Source organism: Lissotriton vulgaris, chromosome 1_1 (assembly GCF_964263255.1).
Source record: "Lissotriton vulgaris chromosome 1_1, aLisVul1.2, whole genome shotgun sequence".
NCBI classification, from domain to species: domain Eukaryota; kingdom Metazoa; phylum Chordata; class Amphibia; order Caudata; family Salamandridae; genus Lissotriton; species Lissotriton vulgaris.
In genome coordinates, this window is record NC_141685.1 from 790,999,111 (window position 1) to 791,015,723 (window position 16,613).

Here is a 16,613-nt window from a genome sequence, read left to right on the forward strand (position 1 = left end):
CCATTGGTTATTCCCAGTCTAATGCTATTTACTTGACACGTTATGCTATGTACCGCTCTCTTACAAGTATGATTAAATGAAATCACTGTAGCGAATCTCTATCCCTACTGCAAAGAATTATTGCTAGGGTGTTTTATCCATAGATTTGAAAAAATATATATATTAGTTATTTGATTAGGTAAGAATTAATTTTTACACATTTTATTAATCAGGTGTTTTTTAATTCCGAACAAAACTGTTCCCTGTTTACATGTACTTTTATTGCTCCTCACTGAGCACCTAACGTAGAAAATATGTACTGTATGGTTATTGCATAACTCTCTGTTCGAGAAGGTTGAGTTGGCTTGGGGGAGTTAACTTAAGAATGCAGATATGAATGTATATTTATAGTGTTTTAATAACAAAAACGGATTTTATTTTATATGATGTGTTTATATTTCGGCTAATATGTATTGTTTTATTTTAAGTGCTTTTATGGTCCGTGTGGCCGAAATAAAGATTGTTGACTGACTGACAATGTCGAAGTACACATATTGTAAGTCCACGGCACAATACAGACCCCTTTCTTGAGCAAAGAAGAGAACTGAAGAGACGGTATATTAATTTTGTTTTTCTGATCCACTTGTTGGCAAGTCTCTTTTGGGGGCTTTTCTATGAACCACAAAGTATCTTGAATACATGCCTTTTCCTCTTTTAGTACATGGTTCATGGCCTGCTTTCATAGAAGGCCAGCAACTTATTTTTGCAGTAACTGTAGCTAGTGCTTGGGTGTCCTTGAGAACTGGACAATGAAGGTATCTTGAAGCGAAAGGTGTAGCCATTTTGAATTATTTCTAGCACCCATTTGTCTCAGATGATGGTTTGACACATTTTGGTGAAGGGGAGTGTCAGAAACCATCTCAGAGTGGCATACAAGCGATAGCAAGCAAGGAAGTCGCTGTTTGGTATTTGACATTAGTCTTTCCATTCAAGAACCAAATATGGTATTGTGACCCTTTACCTTTAAAAGATTTTCGTTGGGACAGACCGCTACTGTTGTGGGCGTTGCTTTATTGAGGAGATTATGTCCAAACAGAGGAATAAACCTCATGTCTGGACAGATAATCATGGGCATGGCGTTTGTCTTAGTACTTGAAAAAGGTTGCGCAAAACAGACTTCGTTCAGCATTTTAGCCTCATTTAGCAAACACAGTATTTCATAGTTTTCATGGAGATCACAGAGAACTGACCTGAATAGCGAAAAAGCCATTATTTCAAGTTTTGAATCAGGCTCGAGTGATGTTAAGTGCAGACATGAAGATCGCCGCATTGTAATGCCATGACAGAACCCCGAGACACTAAATCTACTACATTAATTAATAGTTAGTGACTTGATTTGGCACAAGCAAACCTTCTATACAATTGCCATAAAAATCAGCCTGCATTGTTTATGGAGCTATTCTGAAAAGTCCTGTAGACTTTCTGCTAGCGCTGTACTATACTTACCCCAGAGGGCTGTTGTGCTCGATATTTGAAAGCAGTCACTGATGCACTACATGCTTTTCTCACAGCTGAATCCATCATTTTTCTTTCTCAGTCAGGAGGAACAGAAGTCTCAGGAGCATAAACATTCCCATGTCTGACTGCAGACACATTCTTACAGCCTGGCCTGAGACCATGTCAGAGATGAGCATCTCGATCTGGTGGTCTATATTTCTTAAGGAGCCACGGTATGCTCACTTGATTGGTGGAAGGAGTGAGACATGTCGTATCTGACAGTTCTTCAAATCCAGGAACTAAAGAAAACCTATGTCTAGCAGCTCATCCAGGATGTAGGGTCTTCACAATGTCATCAAAGGAGGTTAGTGAAGTTCAACTGGAATATGTAATTAGCTGCCTGGATGTGCAAAGCAGATGGATTTGATTTGTTCATTTATTTGCTTTATCGCATATCAATTTTGAGGCATAACCCGCATAGGAGTAGAATGCTTTATGTCCTCGAGGTCTCAGGTACCAGACTGCAAGGTTCATAGAGCGCTTCTCGGATAGATCAGATGCAATCTTTGGCACAGTGATGTTTTCGACTTCTGAGATTTTGGATGGAAGTCAGCATTTGATGTCTGCAGCAGTAGCTACTTCGCCCCAGCAAACCAGTCCGAACAAGATGGTAGAAAAAATGATCTGAGGAGGATTATATGCCTGTACATTGTGGTTTTCAGGGATGTGATCACAAGTCATACGTTTGAATTAAAATGTAGGCTTCGATGTTCTGGTGTCAGCCCCCACTAGATGGCCCAACAGTCACCTATAACACATGCTGCAAAAGTGGACTGTTTCAGGATTAATGTTGATGGAACAATTTCATGTGGAGCCCATTCGTCCAACTCAACATGAAGGAATAGGTCATCTTTTTTGAGTCAAGTCTCAGTTCAAGGTCTGACTGACGAGTAGCAAGAGGGTGTACTCTAGGTCACCTTTCAGGCCGAGTTAGTGACTCCACTTCAAGGTAATCTACATGTTGTGTCTTGTGAAGCCAAGTGCAGTGATTTGTGTTCGGTTTCAATTGTCTGTTATGTACTCTAGGGTGGCGTTACACAACTGGAAGGTTGGCTTTCTTGGAGGTTCTTAGTGTTATCAATGGGCTGTATATTTTCTGTATTTCAGATGCAAATGCGCCCACATTTACCTTAATTACCAGGGACAGACCAGAAAAGTTTGAATCCAACGATGACCACTTCCCACCCTCTTGCCCAACTCCCAATACTCCGTTTTTAACTTTTTTTAAGGCCCGCTATAGGGTCTCAGTAAAAACCTTACTCAACCATGGCATGAGGAGCCATGCTGTTATTTCTGCAATACGTTCTTCTTGCAACAAATGTTTGACATACCTCCCACTTAGTGCTCTTATAGTCCCTGTTAGAAATGATGTATTGCAGGGCTTCTTAGGGATAGCTGGTGTTGCACCAGTGGCAGATCTTAGGTAGAGTATTGTGAATGTTCCTGAGCACCAAATGCCACACACAAGCCCCAGAAATAGGCATTCATACACAACACGATACTAGAAATGCTGCTTAATAAGCTCTTGTTGATGCATCTGTGTATTTCGATCACAATTGGTACTGAAGTACTGATGAAGTTCTTACTGGATATCAGCTGAAGATTTTATATGTAGCGATGGATCACACATCTGCACCAAATGACAGAAAAAGCAATCTGCGGTGCAGCCTGTATTGTAAAGCCCAGAGGCCTTCAAGTTTACTTAAGGAGTCATAATATCCATCCTCATATAGCAAAGAGACAACTAATTTGCAATTTTCAGAACCCAAAGTAGACGACAGGAATAAGTATGTATAGCAACTAGTGATACAGCAGATGTATGCTTCAAAAATATATAAAAAAAATTGTGTGAGGAACAGAATAGTAGCATCTGACCCCAGTGGAAATATGTGGATTTACGAACACTCCCTCCTCTGCATCTCCCAGGATATGTAGTACAGGGTGTCTCTGGAACACACATGCTCCTGAAACATGGACTGTGAAGGGGGCAAGAGGGCTGTGGGACTTTTATACTGAACCTTTTGGCATTGTCTAGCAGTATGAGCATACTGGTCCCTTCATCGTCCTGGAAGCTCTCATAGTGATGGCGATCAGCATTGCCAATTAAGTAGTCGAAGACAGCAGTATCAATGACATCAAGAAGTCTGGGACCAGAGTCATAGGGAGAAGTCTTCTTTACTGCTTCACAATAGCTATCATCATACTCCCACCTGAAAGAAAGAACGTTCTACATTAGGTAGCCATATAAAATACTCCGAGGGATAATATCTATTAGTCATACCTCAAAATACAGTAATACTTTTCTTTTACATGTACAGTATCTTGGCACATTCAAAAGTACCTGCGGGATCATGGGCTCAAACGGCTGTTCATGCTATGGTCAGAACTATGGCTCAATGGTAGAGGTGTGTGTGGATCTGTATGTTCCAATGTCAATGTGCCGACTGTATGACTTATCAACTACTGCCTAAACCACGACTTCTGGAACAACGAAGGCTAAACCACGACCATTTACTTAACCACTACATTTTAAACCTCTACTCCCTAAACCACGAAAAAATAAGATTTAATAACTGAAAAAAAATGAGCACACTGGTCATATTCTGTTGGTGATTTGAAAGCATTTACAACTGTTTTAAATCAAAGCAACACTGCCATCTCCTGACATAAACCGGTAAATGAAATGTAAACCAATTTCTTCAACAACCTTAGCTGTATTTTAAACGTAACTATTACTAATGTATTCTTCACGTTATATTTCTAACTATATATATATATATTTTTTTATTGTATTTGTGGGGGGGGGGGGGTCCCCCACAACCCCCATCTACCCATGTATATGCTTTCCTAAATTGTCCTACGTGCAACTCCGGTGTTGTAAAAGTCGTGGTTCCATCCTTCGTTGTTCCGTCGTTCGTGGATGTTACCTTCGTGGTTCAGCCCTCTCCGTTGTTCACTCTTCATTGTTCCGGTAAGTCGTTGTTCATACATCATGGTTAAGGATGTTTCCCCAATGTGTCACAGATCAGGATTGCAGTGTATTCACAGGATGATGTGCGGGCTCCAATACTGGACAACAGAACGCTTAGAAATGTGTGTGGGGTTTTATATCTGGAATAGTTCTGGATGGTGCTGGCCAGGAATAAGGTACGCAGGCAGAGCTCCACATAGGTATACATTTGGGAGCAGTGGTGGGCACCTTGGGTCTGGAATGAAGTGCATACCAGAGTTCTGTATAGCGCTCAGTTCTCAGGGGTGCACCTTGAAAAATGTAGGCCTGGGATGACCGTACTGGAGGTATAAAGGCACGCAAGCCTTTAAAGCCACTTCCCTTATGTGTATGTGGCAGGATTGTAGTAGGATAAGTTACTTACCTGTAATCCTAGTTCTCTCCTAGGGGTATACTCAAAGTCATAAGCACGGAATAGTCCCACCTACGTGTGGTATCCCAGAGCAATAGCCAATAATATGCATATATCTACATAGCTATTATATATATATATATATATATATATATACACACACACACACACACACACACACACACATAAATACCCATATATATAATAGATAATATGCATATACATATACAGTCTGAAAAACACCATATTGGGCTCCAAATCTGCCATCATTGCATGTAAATCTTTTACATTTGACAAAATAAAGACATATAAGTCACCATATATGATATATGTAAAGAAGAAAACTGCCCTAAGTTTCTTTGAAACACACAACCTTTATTTTCAAAGGTAAAACAGGCAGGATCATAGAGGCAGATTTAGCCTAGACAGGCTGCATAGAAAACGATTGGAAAATTGGCGCCGTGCCTTTAAGACCTCCAGGAACCCCCAGGCTCCCATCATGCACCACAGGTGACAGTTAGGTCAGTTATTTTTTTCGGCTCCTTCTGTGAGGATCCTGGAGCATTGACCTCGCCAGTTGGTGATATTTATCACTTTTATTCTGGTAGAAAGATTTTTTTTACTTCACTCAACGTCTTTAGTTTCTATCTGACTAATTCAACAATTTTTTCTGACTTTTGCCTATTTTGTCCAGTCAAAATGCCGGCCTTATTCAATTAGTGCCCGGCCTGTGGTAAAAAGATGGCCAAGTCAGGCAATCATTCGGTCTGTATTGCTGGTTTGCCTTCATCCCACAAGCCAGACCAATGTTACCACTGCAGCAAGTTTTCCAAGAAAACCCTTAGAGAGAGGGAGAACATCAAGCTGCATTCCTTACATGCGAGTTGAGAAACAACTACATTGTCCATGCCTCACCCATTAGGCACATACAGGTGTAGTGGACAACAAACATGGTCATACTAATTCCTACATTGTATGGGATCACCACACTTAAACCTCACACAACACGTCACCAACCACCCCCACCCCTGCCCCGGTGGTCAGCGCTTGTTGTCTTAAATGGTTTGAAAGTTTGGGCAAGATGCTGCAGCATCTCTGCTCTTTTTGGCATTACGTTTTCTTTTTAACAGCCAAGTAATGTTTATTTCTGTTTAATGCCTGCACCTATCTACTACACTTTCCCTCGCAGTTACTCGTCCCCCTACCCTCACATGATTGGGAACTAGAGGCCATATCCCTTCTCTCTCCATCCCGCCAATAGCTATGGTGTCCGATACTAATATAGTCACTTGGAATCTCTGTGGCATGCACACCACCTCCCGTGGATATACGGTCTACTCATACTATTACGCAAGAAAAGGCATATTGCTTTCATCCAAGAATCACAGTTAGAAGCCCTACGGCTACAGAAAAGATGGAGAGGAAGTCTACTCCAATAACCAACTAACAAAGCTCAGGAGCATTAGTGTGGATATATGATGCGTACAGTTTGTGGCAGTCGCCATTGCAGTGAACCCTGGGGGTCTGTACTAATTTGTTGAAGGCTGCCTAAAGGGTCGACAGTTGCTGCTCAGCACAATCTATGTGCCCAATAATGATCAAACACTTCCAACACAAATTATCGGGAGTGTTAGCATGCTGGAGCGGACTTCCATGGGTGATTTCATCAGTGTCCTTAATGTGAGCCTTGACAGATCATTCCCATTCCCGGTCCGCACCCCTGCCACCTCTGAAACCCAAGCCTTGACAGACTGGTTTCAACAGTGGCACTTGACAGATGTCTGGCATTACTGCAATAGACATACAAGAGTCTACTCATGTTACTCACACACAAATGACCTGCACAAAAGTATATACAGTCTTGTCACCACAGCGGGAATATTAACTCCTATCATGAACATGGAATATCTAGGTAGGCCACACTCCGGTCACAACCCACAACAGCTGTGCATCCGCAGGGTCCATAAGCAGTCTCCTATCCCCACATGGTGGCTCCAGACAGATGCTTTGGATGATCCACCCCTCTGTGCCTCCCTAGACCACTGCATTACCAAACATTTTGACAAACACAGGTACTGCCTAATCCGGGTTGGTCGAGTGGAACGCCTTCAAGGTGACAATTAGGGGGCATTGCCTGGGAAACATCATTAACATGAGGCATATGCTAGATAAAAATATCATAAGAATAGGGCGGAGACCGCTGGGATTAGAGGATAGAGCCCGGGAATCCCCATCTGGCAGGGAACAGCTATGACAGGTCAGGCAGGAACACAAGGCATTGCTGGAGCGGCTGAGTTACGTAAATTGTATGGCCCACACAGCTAGGATGCATTTAGACTCTGACAAAGCAAGTAAACTGCTGGTGTGGCTAATCTGCCGGGAGCAGCCAAACGCCCTATACTATCTATACGTCTAAGCCAGGCCTCAGGTGCCTGCCCATACTCACATTGGGCAATACATGAAGCTTTAGCGCAATACTATACATCAAAATATAAATGCACACTTGTGGCTACACTGGAGTACATCCAAGCTTTCTTGTAACCTGCGTCGCCTCCCTGATTAGACCAGCATGAGTAACTCAATTGGTAAATCACCCTTCACGAGATTCAGGAGGCCATCAGGTCATTAGCCACTGGTACAACTCAATGTCCTGAAGGACTACCACTTGAGTTCTATAAAACATGCACCACACTATTGGCTTCAAAACTAAAACATGACTAATCCATGGCTGCCTCTCTCCTCATGCTGCTGCCCAAACCTTGCAGAGATCCTAAGGAACTAGCCTCCTACAGGCTATTAGCACTCCTTAACACAGATAGCCATGATTTTTGCTAAAATCTTGCAGACTGGCTTGCCCCCGTTTTCAAAGCTGGTACACCCGGACCAGAATGGTATGGATTTGTTCAATCCAGGAACACCTCCTTGAATATACAAAGGTACTTCCGGCTCCTTTAATATGCCCCCACTGATTGTACTCCAGATGCCTGGTACTTGACCTGGAGAAGGCCTTTGATTCCCCTGAATTGTCTTTCTCACTTTGAGGTGCTATCCTGATACTGGCTGGGGACACCTTTTACTCACCTGGTCCAACTGTTAAACACAAACAACTGCCAGGGTCAAGATAGGCCAAATCATATCTGACCCCATACAGATCCACAGGAGGAACCGCCAGGACTGCCCATTGTCCGCACTGCAGTTCTTCCTAGATGTGGAACGAATATGCTACTTACCAGTATGCATCTGTTCTTGGCATGTACGACTGCTGACATTCCTATCTGTGCATAGATCGCCGCCTAGTGTTGGGTCCGGATGATTGCACATAGTTGTCCTGGAAGAGTCTTCGAAGTATCACGAGATAGGTGGCTCCACCTTCAGACTACAGTGCGCATGGGCATCCCCTCCATCCTCAGATTGTTTTTCGCCATTGTGGCAGAGATGGAGCGTAATACAGTGAGTGATGTCCATGCTATATAGTAATTCTGAATGCTACAGCTGCTACAGGCGCCGGGGAGGAGGGCGGGCGATATGAATGTAAGCAGCCCTACATGCCAAGAACAGATGCATACTGGTAAGTAGCATATTCGGCTCGAGGCATGTGGGCTGCTAAATTCGTATCTATGCATAGATTACATAGCAGTCCCTCCTGTTAGCGGCGGCTGCCCGTGCCAGCTGCAGCAGTCTGAAAAAGAGTTTTGAGAACAGCCTGTCCTACAGCTGTCTGCTGTTTAGAATGCACATCTATGCAGTAGTGTTTCGTAAATGTATGTGTGGTGGACCATGTGGCTGCCTTACATATCTCTTCTAAAGGAATATTCCCTAGGAAAGCCATGGACGCTCCTAATTTACGTGTGGAGTGTGCCTTTGGTGGGATGGTTAGTGTGCGTTTAGCCTTAGCATAGCAAATTTGTATACACTTAACGATCCACCTGGCTATCCCTGCTTTTGAAATGGGGTTACCTTTGTGTTGTGGAGAAAAGGCAACAAAAAGCTGTTTTGTTTTCCTGAAATCCTTTGTTCTGTCTATATAGTACATAAGAGCCCTTTTGACATATAATGTGTGTAGGGATCTATCTGCGATATTTTCTGGATTAGGAAAGAAAACTGAAAGTTCTATGGTTTGGTTCATGTGGAACTGCGAAATCACATTAGGCATGAATGTAGGGTTGGTGCGTAGTACAACCCTATTTGCGTGGACTTGTATGAATGGCTCTTGAATGGTTAGTGCCTGGAGTTCACTAACTCTTCGTAGTGAGGTAATGGCTACTAGGAAAGCTACCTTCCAGGTTAGAAACTGAATCTCACAAGAGTGTAGAGGTTCAAAAGGTGGTCCCATTAGTCTGGTGAGGACCACATTGAGGTTCCAGACTGGGGAAGGTGGGTGTCTGGGAGGGATCACCCCTTTGAGTCCTTCCAGAAAAGCCTTAATGGCAGGCACTCTGAATAGTGAGAGGTGCTGCCTGTTTTGAAGATAAGCTGCTATTGCGGATAAATGTATACAAATGGAACTGTATGCGAGATTGCATCTGTATAAGTGCAACAAATAACAGATAATGTTTTGAATAGATGCATCCAGAGGGTTAATGTCATTGTTGTTACAATATATGACAAACCTTTTCCATTTAGCCGCATAGCATGCTCTGGTTGTGGGCCGTCTTGCCTCCTTGATATTCATACATTCTGGCGGCAAGTTGAGGTAGCCAAATTCTAAGACTTCAGGAGCCAGATCACCAGGTTGAGCTGTTGCGGATCTGGATGCTGAATGTCGCCATGGCTCTGCGTCAAAAGCCTGGGTGTGAGGTGCAGCCTTTGATGCGGTACCACGGATAGTTCTAGAAAGGTGGTGTACCATGGTTGGCGTGCCAACATTGGAGCAACTAGGATGAGTGTCATCGAGTGTTGCCTCAGTTTGCATGCCACTAGCGGTATTAGAGGTGCTGGGGGAAAAGCGTACGCAAATTTGCCTGACCAGTTAATCCATATCGCATTGCCCTGTGACTGTGGGAACCTGCTTGCGAAGCTTTGGCATTTTGCGCTTTCCCTTGTGGCGAACAGGTCTATCTGTGGATGACCCCACTGCTGGAAGTACGGTCGGAGTACTGATGGGTGTATCTACCACTCGTGCATCTGGTGGCTGTGTCTGCTGAGCAGATCCGCCATCTGGTTGTCCTTGCCCAGGAGGTGTTCCGCTATGAGGAAGATGTTCCTCTGAATGGCCCACTTCCACATGCTTTGAGCCGGACGAGACAACTGTGGAGAGTGTGTTCCTCCCTGCTTCTGTATGTAGTACATGGCAGTCATGTTGTCCGTCCGGATCAACACGACCTTGTTGCACAAGTGTACTTTGAAAGCTTTCATTGCCATGAAGATTGCCATCAATTCCAGAAGGTTGATGCGCATCTTCTTTTGCTGTGCTGTCCATAGCCCCTGCACTGTGTAGTGGAGTACATGAGCTCCCCATCCCTGGAGAGATGCGTCCGTTGTCAGTATAATCTGTGGCACAGGCTCCTGGAACGGTCAGCCCTTGCAAATGTTTTGTGGGTTCCACCAATGCAGAGAGTTGTACACCCGACCGCTCACCAACACTAGGTCTTTTAATTGTCCTTGAGCCTGATTCCACTGACGTGCTAATCACTCCTGAAGCGGGCGCATGTGTAGTCTTGCGTGCGGGACTATGAAGATGCAGGAGGCCATCATGCCTATCAACTGCATGAACACTCTTGCTGGAAGTGAGTGTTGGGGTCTGTACTTCTGTATTAGCAACTGCATGCTGTTTATCCTCGCTGAATTTGGCTGAGCTTTGGCTGCCAGAGTGTTTATTGTTGTGCCCAGGTACTGCCGCACGTGGGCGGGCTGAAGATGTGACTTTGGATAATTCAGCGAGAATCCTAGACTGTGAAGATGAATGGTGTGGGACATGTGGCTGGCACACTGCTGGGCCGTCTTTGCTTGAATAAGCCAGTCGTCCAGATAAGGGTAGACATGTATGTGCTGTCTCCTTAGGTGTGCTGCTACTGTCGCCAGGCACTTTGTGAACACTCTGGGTGCCGTCGTTACTCCGAAAGGGAGGACTTTGAACTGATAATGCTGATTTTGAATAGTGAACCTGAGATACTGTCTGTGTGATGGGTGTATGGGTATATGGAAATATGCATCCTTTAGATCCAGTGTTGCGAGGAAGTCTCCCTGACTGAGTAACGGTAGAACCTGCTGCAAAGTGAGCATATGAAAATGCTCTGACAGAATGTAGCTGTTTAGAGGCCTGAGGTCCAGAATGTGTCTGAGAGACCCGTCCTTTTTGGGTATTAAGACATACAGAGAGTACACCCCTGAACCTTACTATTCTACAGGCACGAGCTCTATGGCTCCTTTTTGCAGCATGCAGACGACCTCCTGCTGCAATAAGTGTAAGTGCTCTGCTGACATTGGATGGTGTCTTGGTGGTATGTTGGGTAGAGTGGATGTTAGCTCTAGACAGTACCCGTACTGGACAATGTCTCTCACCCACCTGTCTGTGGTGATGGATTTCCAGACCGGCAACATCTGTTGCAGTCTCCCCCAGACAGGTGTTATATGGTCGGGGGGCAGTGACAGGGCGTCACTGTTTGTTATTGGCGGAGGATCTGGAATTGTGGTTTCCTCTTCCTCTGCCCTTGATGTTGTTTCCACAATATCCACCTCTTGTGTGTTTATTGTAGGTGGATTGTGTACTTCCTTTATTATACTGCGTCTGCTGTGTGTTTTGGCCTCTTGAAGGTCCTCTAGTATTGGAGCGACGAAAAGAACCGCCCCGAAACTGCTGTGACTGCAGAGCCCCCATAGATTTTGCAGTCTTGTTGTCTTTTTAATTTTCTCAAGGGTGGTGTCAACCTCAGGGCCAAATAAGTAGTCCGGGTTAACTGGCTGATTTAGGATAGTTGTTTGTATTTCTGGTTTGAATCCCGAGATTCTCAACCAGGCATGCCTTCTTAACATGACGCTAGTGTAAATGGCTCTGGCTGCAGTGTCAGCTGCGTCTAGTGCGCACTTGATGGAAGCATTAGTTATAAGCTTTCCTTCTTGGATTAATTCCTCCGCTCCCTCCTTGTACTGATCTGGTAGGTGTTGCAACAGTGTCTCAAGGGTATCCTAGTGGGACCCGTCATATCTGGCTAAGAGTGCCTGAGTGTTGGCGATGCGCCAGATGTTAGCTGCCTGCGCTACCACTCTCTTTCCAGAAGTTTCTAGTACTTTTGACTCCTTGTCAGGAGGGGGAGCATCACCTGTAGTCTGGGAGTTTGCTCTCTTACGTGCATTTGAAACAACTAATGAGTCTAGTGGCAAGGATTGGCGATGTGGTTGAATCCTTCTTTTTCAATGGAATCTTATACGACTCCATGGGTGTTTCCGACACTATTTCCTTTTGTATATGGACAGTCTACCAGTCTCTGAGTCAATGAACTGCCTGACTCCCGTTCTGTAGGCTCTTCTGTAGCCTAGATGTCCGCCGACACTTTTTTAGTGGCTCCGATACCGTATTTAGGTTCGAACATTTTTGGTCGCACTGGTGGTGGCAACCCGAATTTGATTGGTGTTGACGCGGTCTGAACGTTTCCGACCAACTTTGGTGTTGGGGGCTTTTTCGGCCTAACCATCGCAGCTTTTTCTCTGATGCGGTGGAGTGACTGCGACACCTCTTTGGTTACGAAATGGCTTGGCTGCGTCGACTCAACAGGGTTCCTGGAGCCAGTCTTTGTCTTGTCCGCAGACTTTGTCCGAGGATCGACCCCCTCTTTTGGTTCGAGCCGTTTGTCTGTGTCGACTCTTCGGTGCCGACTTAGTCGGTTCGACAGCCTTAACCTTGGTCTTCGGCGCCACAACCTTCGGCTCGACGACCTTTTTGAGCTTCTCGGTATCGACGGCCATTTTCTGTTTCTTCGGCTCCGAGGGGTTTGAGGCCTTGGAGCCGACCAGAGCCAGCTGCACTTTTGGTTTCTGTTTCGGTAGCAACGGTTTCAGTTTAGTTTTCTGTGGATCGACCGATGGCGGTTTTGATACCGATGGCTCTTTATGTATGTTCGAAGCCGGGCTTTCACGCGGGGCTGTAGAACGAGTCTGTAGATCTTGGGTAAGGCCTTGTGGCGATCCCTCGACCTGAGCCTTATTGAGTGTTTCATCGTCGGCCCCCGTATAACCGGTTGGGCCTAGCTCTTCGCCGGAGCTATCTTCTACGGCCCCAAAGGCCTCTGCGTCGTCTCCTACCTCATCGACGACATTGTCTTCTTTGTCTAATATTTCTTCATCTTCGGCGTCATACTCGGAGTCGTGGTCCGAAACCGGATCTGAGAGTTCTTACCGATCCTCCAGATCAACGACCTCCTCATCTTCGGTCCCGAAGATATTTTCTGGACGAGGCGCTGATTTTTGCGACTCTAACCGAGCCGCGCGTCGAATCCGAAGAGTTTTCTTCGACCTGAACCGGGCACAGGCCATACATATCCTCGACCTTATCATCGCCAAAGAGGACGCCACTCAACTTGAGTCTATTCAACCCTGTGACTGGTCAGACCATCATATTGTCACATTCTACATCAATGAAAAAGTCAAACTCAATTCGATTCAACCCTCCAGACCTAAAGTCTGGAAAAGAGACCTGAAAAAACTCAACCCATTCTCCATACCCCCGAACAGTCGCGACCTCCTACTCCCGCCTACGGGCGTTACAGATGTCCAATCCCTGACTGACCACTATCTTAACGCCGTGACCTCAATAATTAATGAGGCTGCTCCCATGCAGCTAAAAAGAGTCTCCGCTAAAATCTCCAACCCATGGTACGACGGGAGTCTCAAAGAAGATAGACGAGCCATGAGATTGGCAGAGCGCACCTGGAGGGCAGCTCCCTCTGCACTACACCTGAAAACCATGAAGAAAAAGAGAAACGCCTACTTCAGGAAAATAAAGCGTTCAAAAGCAAACTTCTTCAGCCTCCAGCTCGACCAAGCAAAAAAATCGCCCTAGAAAACTGTTTGAGTTAATCAGAACACAAGCCAAGGAACAACCCCAACCTCTCAGTACTTTGCACGAAGCACCCTCCTGTGAAGACTTCGCCACTTTCTTTACCCAAAAAACTGACAACATAAAGAATGATCTCCGCGCTGACGCAAGACTCCACAACACACTCAACTGCATAACACCCATCAAACCTAAAAACAATGCAACATGGTCAACCTTTGAAACCTACTCCGAAGAAGAAATAGGCAAACTGCTCAGCACCTTGAAACCTTCCAATCACCTCACGGATCCCCTCCCTGCTAATGCTGTCAAAGATTTCACCCCACTGCTCCTTTCTCTCTGGACTAAAATCATCAACAGCTCGCTCCAAGAAGGAACCATCCCTGACTCCCTCAAAGTTGGACAAGTCACACCTGTGCTAAAGAAACCTACTGCCGACCCATCCGACCTAAACAACTACCGTCCCATTACCAATATTCCCACTCTTGCCAAATTATTGGAAAAATGCGCTCAACTACAACTGACTAAACATATCGATCTGTTTGATCTCCTCAACCCGCATCAATCAGGCTTCCGAGCAGGACACAGCACTGAAACTGCTATGACTCACATAATTGACGACGCCCTTCAAATTCTAGATCAAGGTGATACCTGCCTCCTCATTCTGCTTGATCTCTCTTCAGCATTCGACACTGTCAAACATGAGAAGTTACTTGATCTTTTGCGCACAAGAATGGGTCTTTCTGGGACTGTTCTCAAGTGGTTCACCTCCTTTTTACACAACAGAACGCAGAAATTCAAGAGTAACAACCTGATGTCCTCTCCAATACCTGTGTCGTTAGGCGTCCCCCAAGGATCTTCCCTATCACCAACCTTGTTCAACCTAGTTATGGAACCTCTCACCACCTTGCTTCAAGCATCCAATGTACTTTTTCACATGTACGCAGATGACACCCAACTATATCTCAAATTACAATCCCCCAATGACATTTTACTACTGAACTCAACGATCAGAAGCACCCAATCCTGGCTTGCTGATAATCATCTCAAACTCAATGTTCTGAAAACAGAATTCCTGCTGATCACACCTCCCGCGAAGATCCCCACCGCGCAAACCTGGCTTAAACAGTTAACTGCAATCAATGTCCAACCCATCATAGTGGACTCAGCGAAATCTTTAGGCATAACCCTCAACTCCAACCTTAACATGCAGCACCATATCAGCAAGGCTACTAAGGGAGCGAACTTCCAAATCAATACACTGAGGAAACTTAAACCCTTCCTACCAGCCAAAGACTTCCAAACTGCAGTACAAGCTCTAGTAATCCCGCGAATTGAATACGGCAGCACCGCCCTCTGCGGTCTCCCGTTAACCAGCACTGCACCCCTAAGAGCCTCTCTAAACGCCGCAGCCAGACTCATCACTGGATCAAAAAAACACTTGCACATCACCCCTGATCTGAAAACACTGGACTGGCTGCCTTTTGAAGCCAGAATACATTTGAAAATCGCCTGCATGACACACAAGGCTCTACATCTGAGCTCTCCCGGATACCTCACTCAGAAGCTGTCAATCTCTGGCGGCTCTAGAAACACTAGAGGCACAAACAATCTTCTGCTAAAACCTCGAAGATTCCGGAAGGTAAAAACCTATAAACGCTCTTTCTCAGGAATGGCACCCAGGATCTGGAACTCACTCCCTCCTGAAACCAGGCTCATCTCCTCCTTCACACTTTTTAAGAAAGAAGTAAAAGCTATTTTTATTGCCAAATACACTTGACCTATTAGCGTGGATCTGGAAAGACCCTACACTGACCTGTATTACTTTGTTCGAACTCTATGACTATGTATTTCACCTGTATTATTGTCGCTACTGACTATCTATGCACACATTTAACTCTGTTCGAACTCTATGACTATGTATTTCACCTGTATTATTGACGCTACTGACTATCTATGCACACATTTAACTGTTATATTTGTATTATTGATGTGCTGTACTACTTTGCTCCCTCACGTACCTACCCTTCCCACTTATTATGTGTAACCCCACTCTCTTGCTGGCATTCCCGACCTTGTAAAGCGCTCTGATATCTGCAAAGATCTTGTTCGCGCTATATAAAACTTTCAAATAAAAATAATAAATACAGTTGGCTTTGTTGTGATCCGGTGACATGCACTTGTTGCACACCGGGTGGACATCGATGTGCGGGTATTTTGCATTACAAAGTGGACACCTTTTGAATGGGCTTCTTTCCATCGTAAGTCGAAGATCGGGTCGAGCGTGGAAAGAAAAACCGTCTGATTCCTCGATGTCCTCTCGAAGCAACGTTATCGGTACCGAACGAAACTATACCGACGCTGTCGAAAGCCTTTTGGCTTTGTAGAAAGTTTTCCTAACTTGAGCTAAGATAGTAAGATCCGAACCCAATGGCGGAAAAAACCAATCTGAGGATGGAGGGGATGCCCATGCGCACTGTAGTCCGAAGGAGGAGCCACCTATCTCGTGATACTTCGAAGACTCTTCCAGGACAACAATGTGCAATCATCCGGACCCAACACTATGCACAGATATGAATTCAGCCGCCCACATGCCTCAAACCCACTGGCTCACAACCTAAGAGACAGAGGCCAACGAAGGGGGATTCCCTTGAACGATGAACAGTAATTAGTGTCCCTCTACGCGTACGATACGCTTTTATATATCCAAGATGTTTGGAGCACAC

The 16,613-nt window shown here is 45.1% G+C and overlaps 1 protein-coding gene across 1 annotated transcript in view; it reads right to left on the reverse strand.

Annotated features, from left to right (window-relative positions):
* FAM20B (FAM20B glycosaminoglycan xylosylkinase) overlaps nt 1–16,613 on the reverse strand; it is a 172,082-nt gene that overhangs the window by 43,655 nt on the left and 111,814 nt on the right. Inside the window, exon 6 of the mRNA XM_086956370.1 lies at nt 3,555–3,746. Coding sequence (XP_086812496.1) covers nt 3,555–3,746 — 192 coding nt within the window. The remainder of the gene's footprint in view (nt 1–3,554; nt 3,747–16,613) is intronic.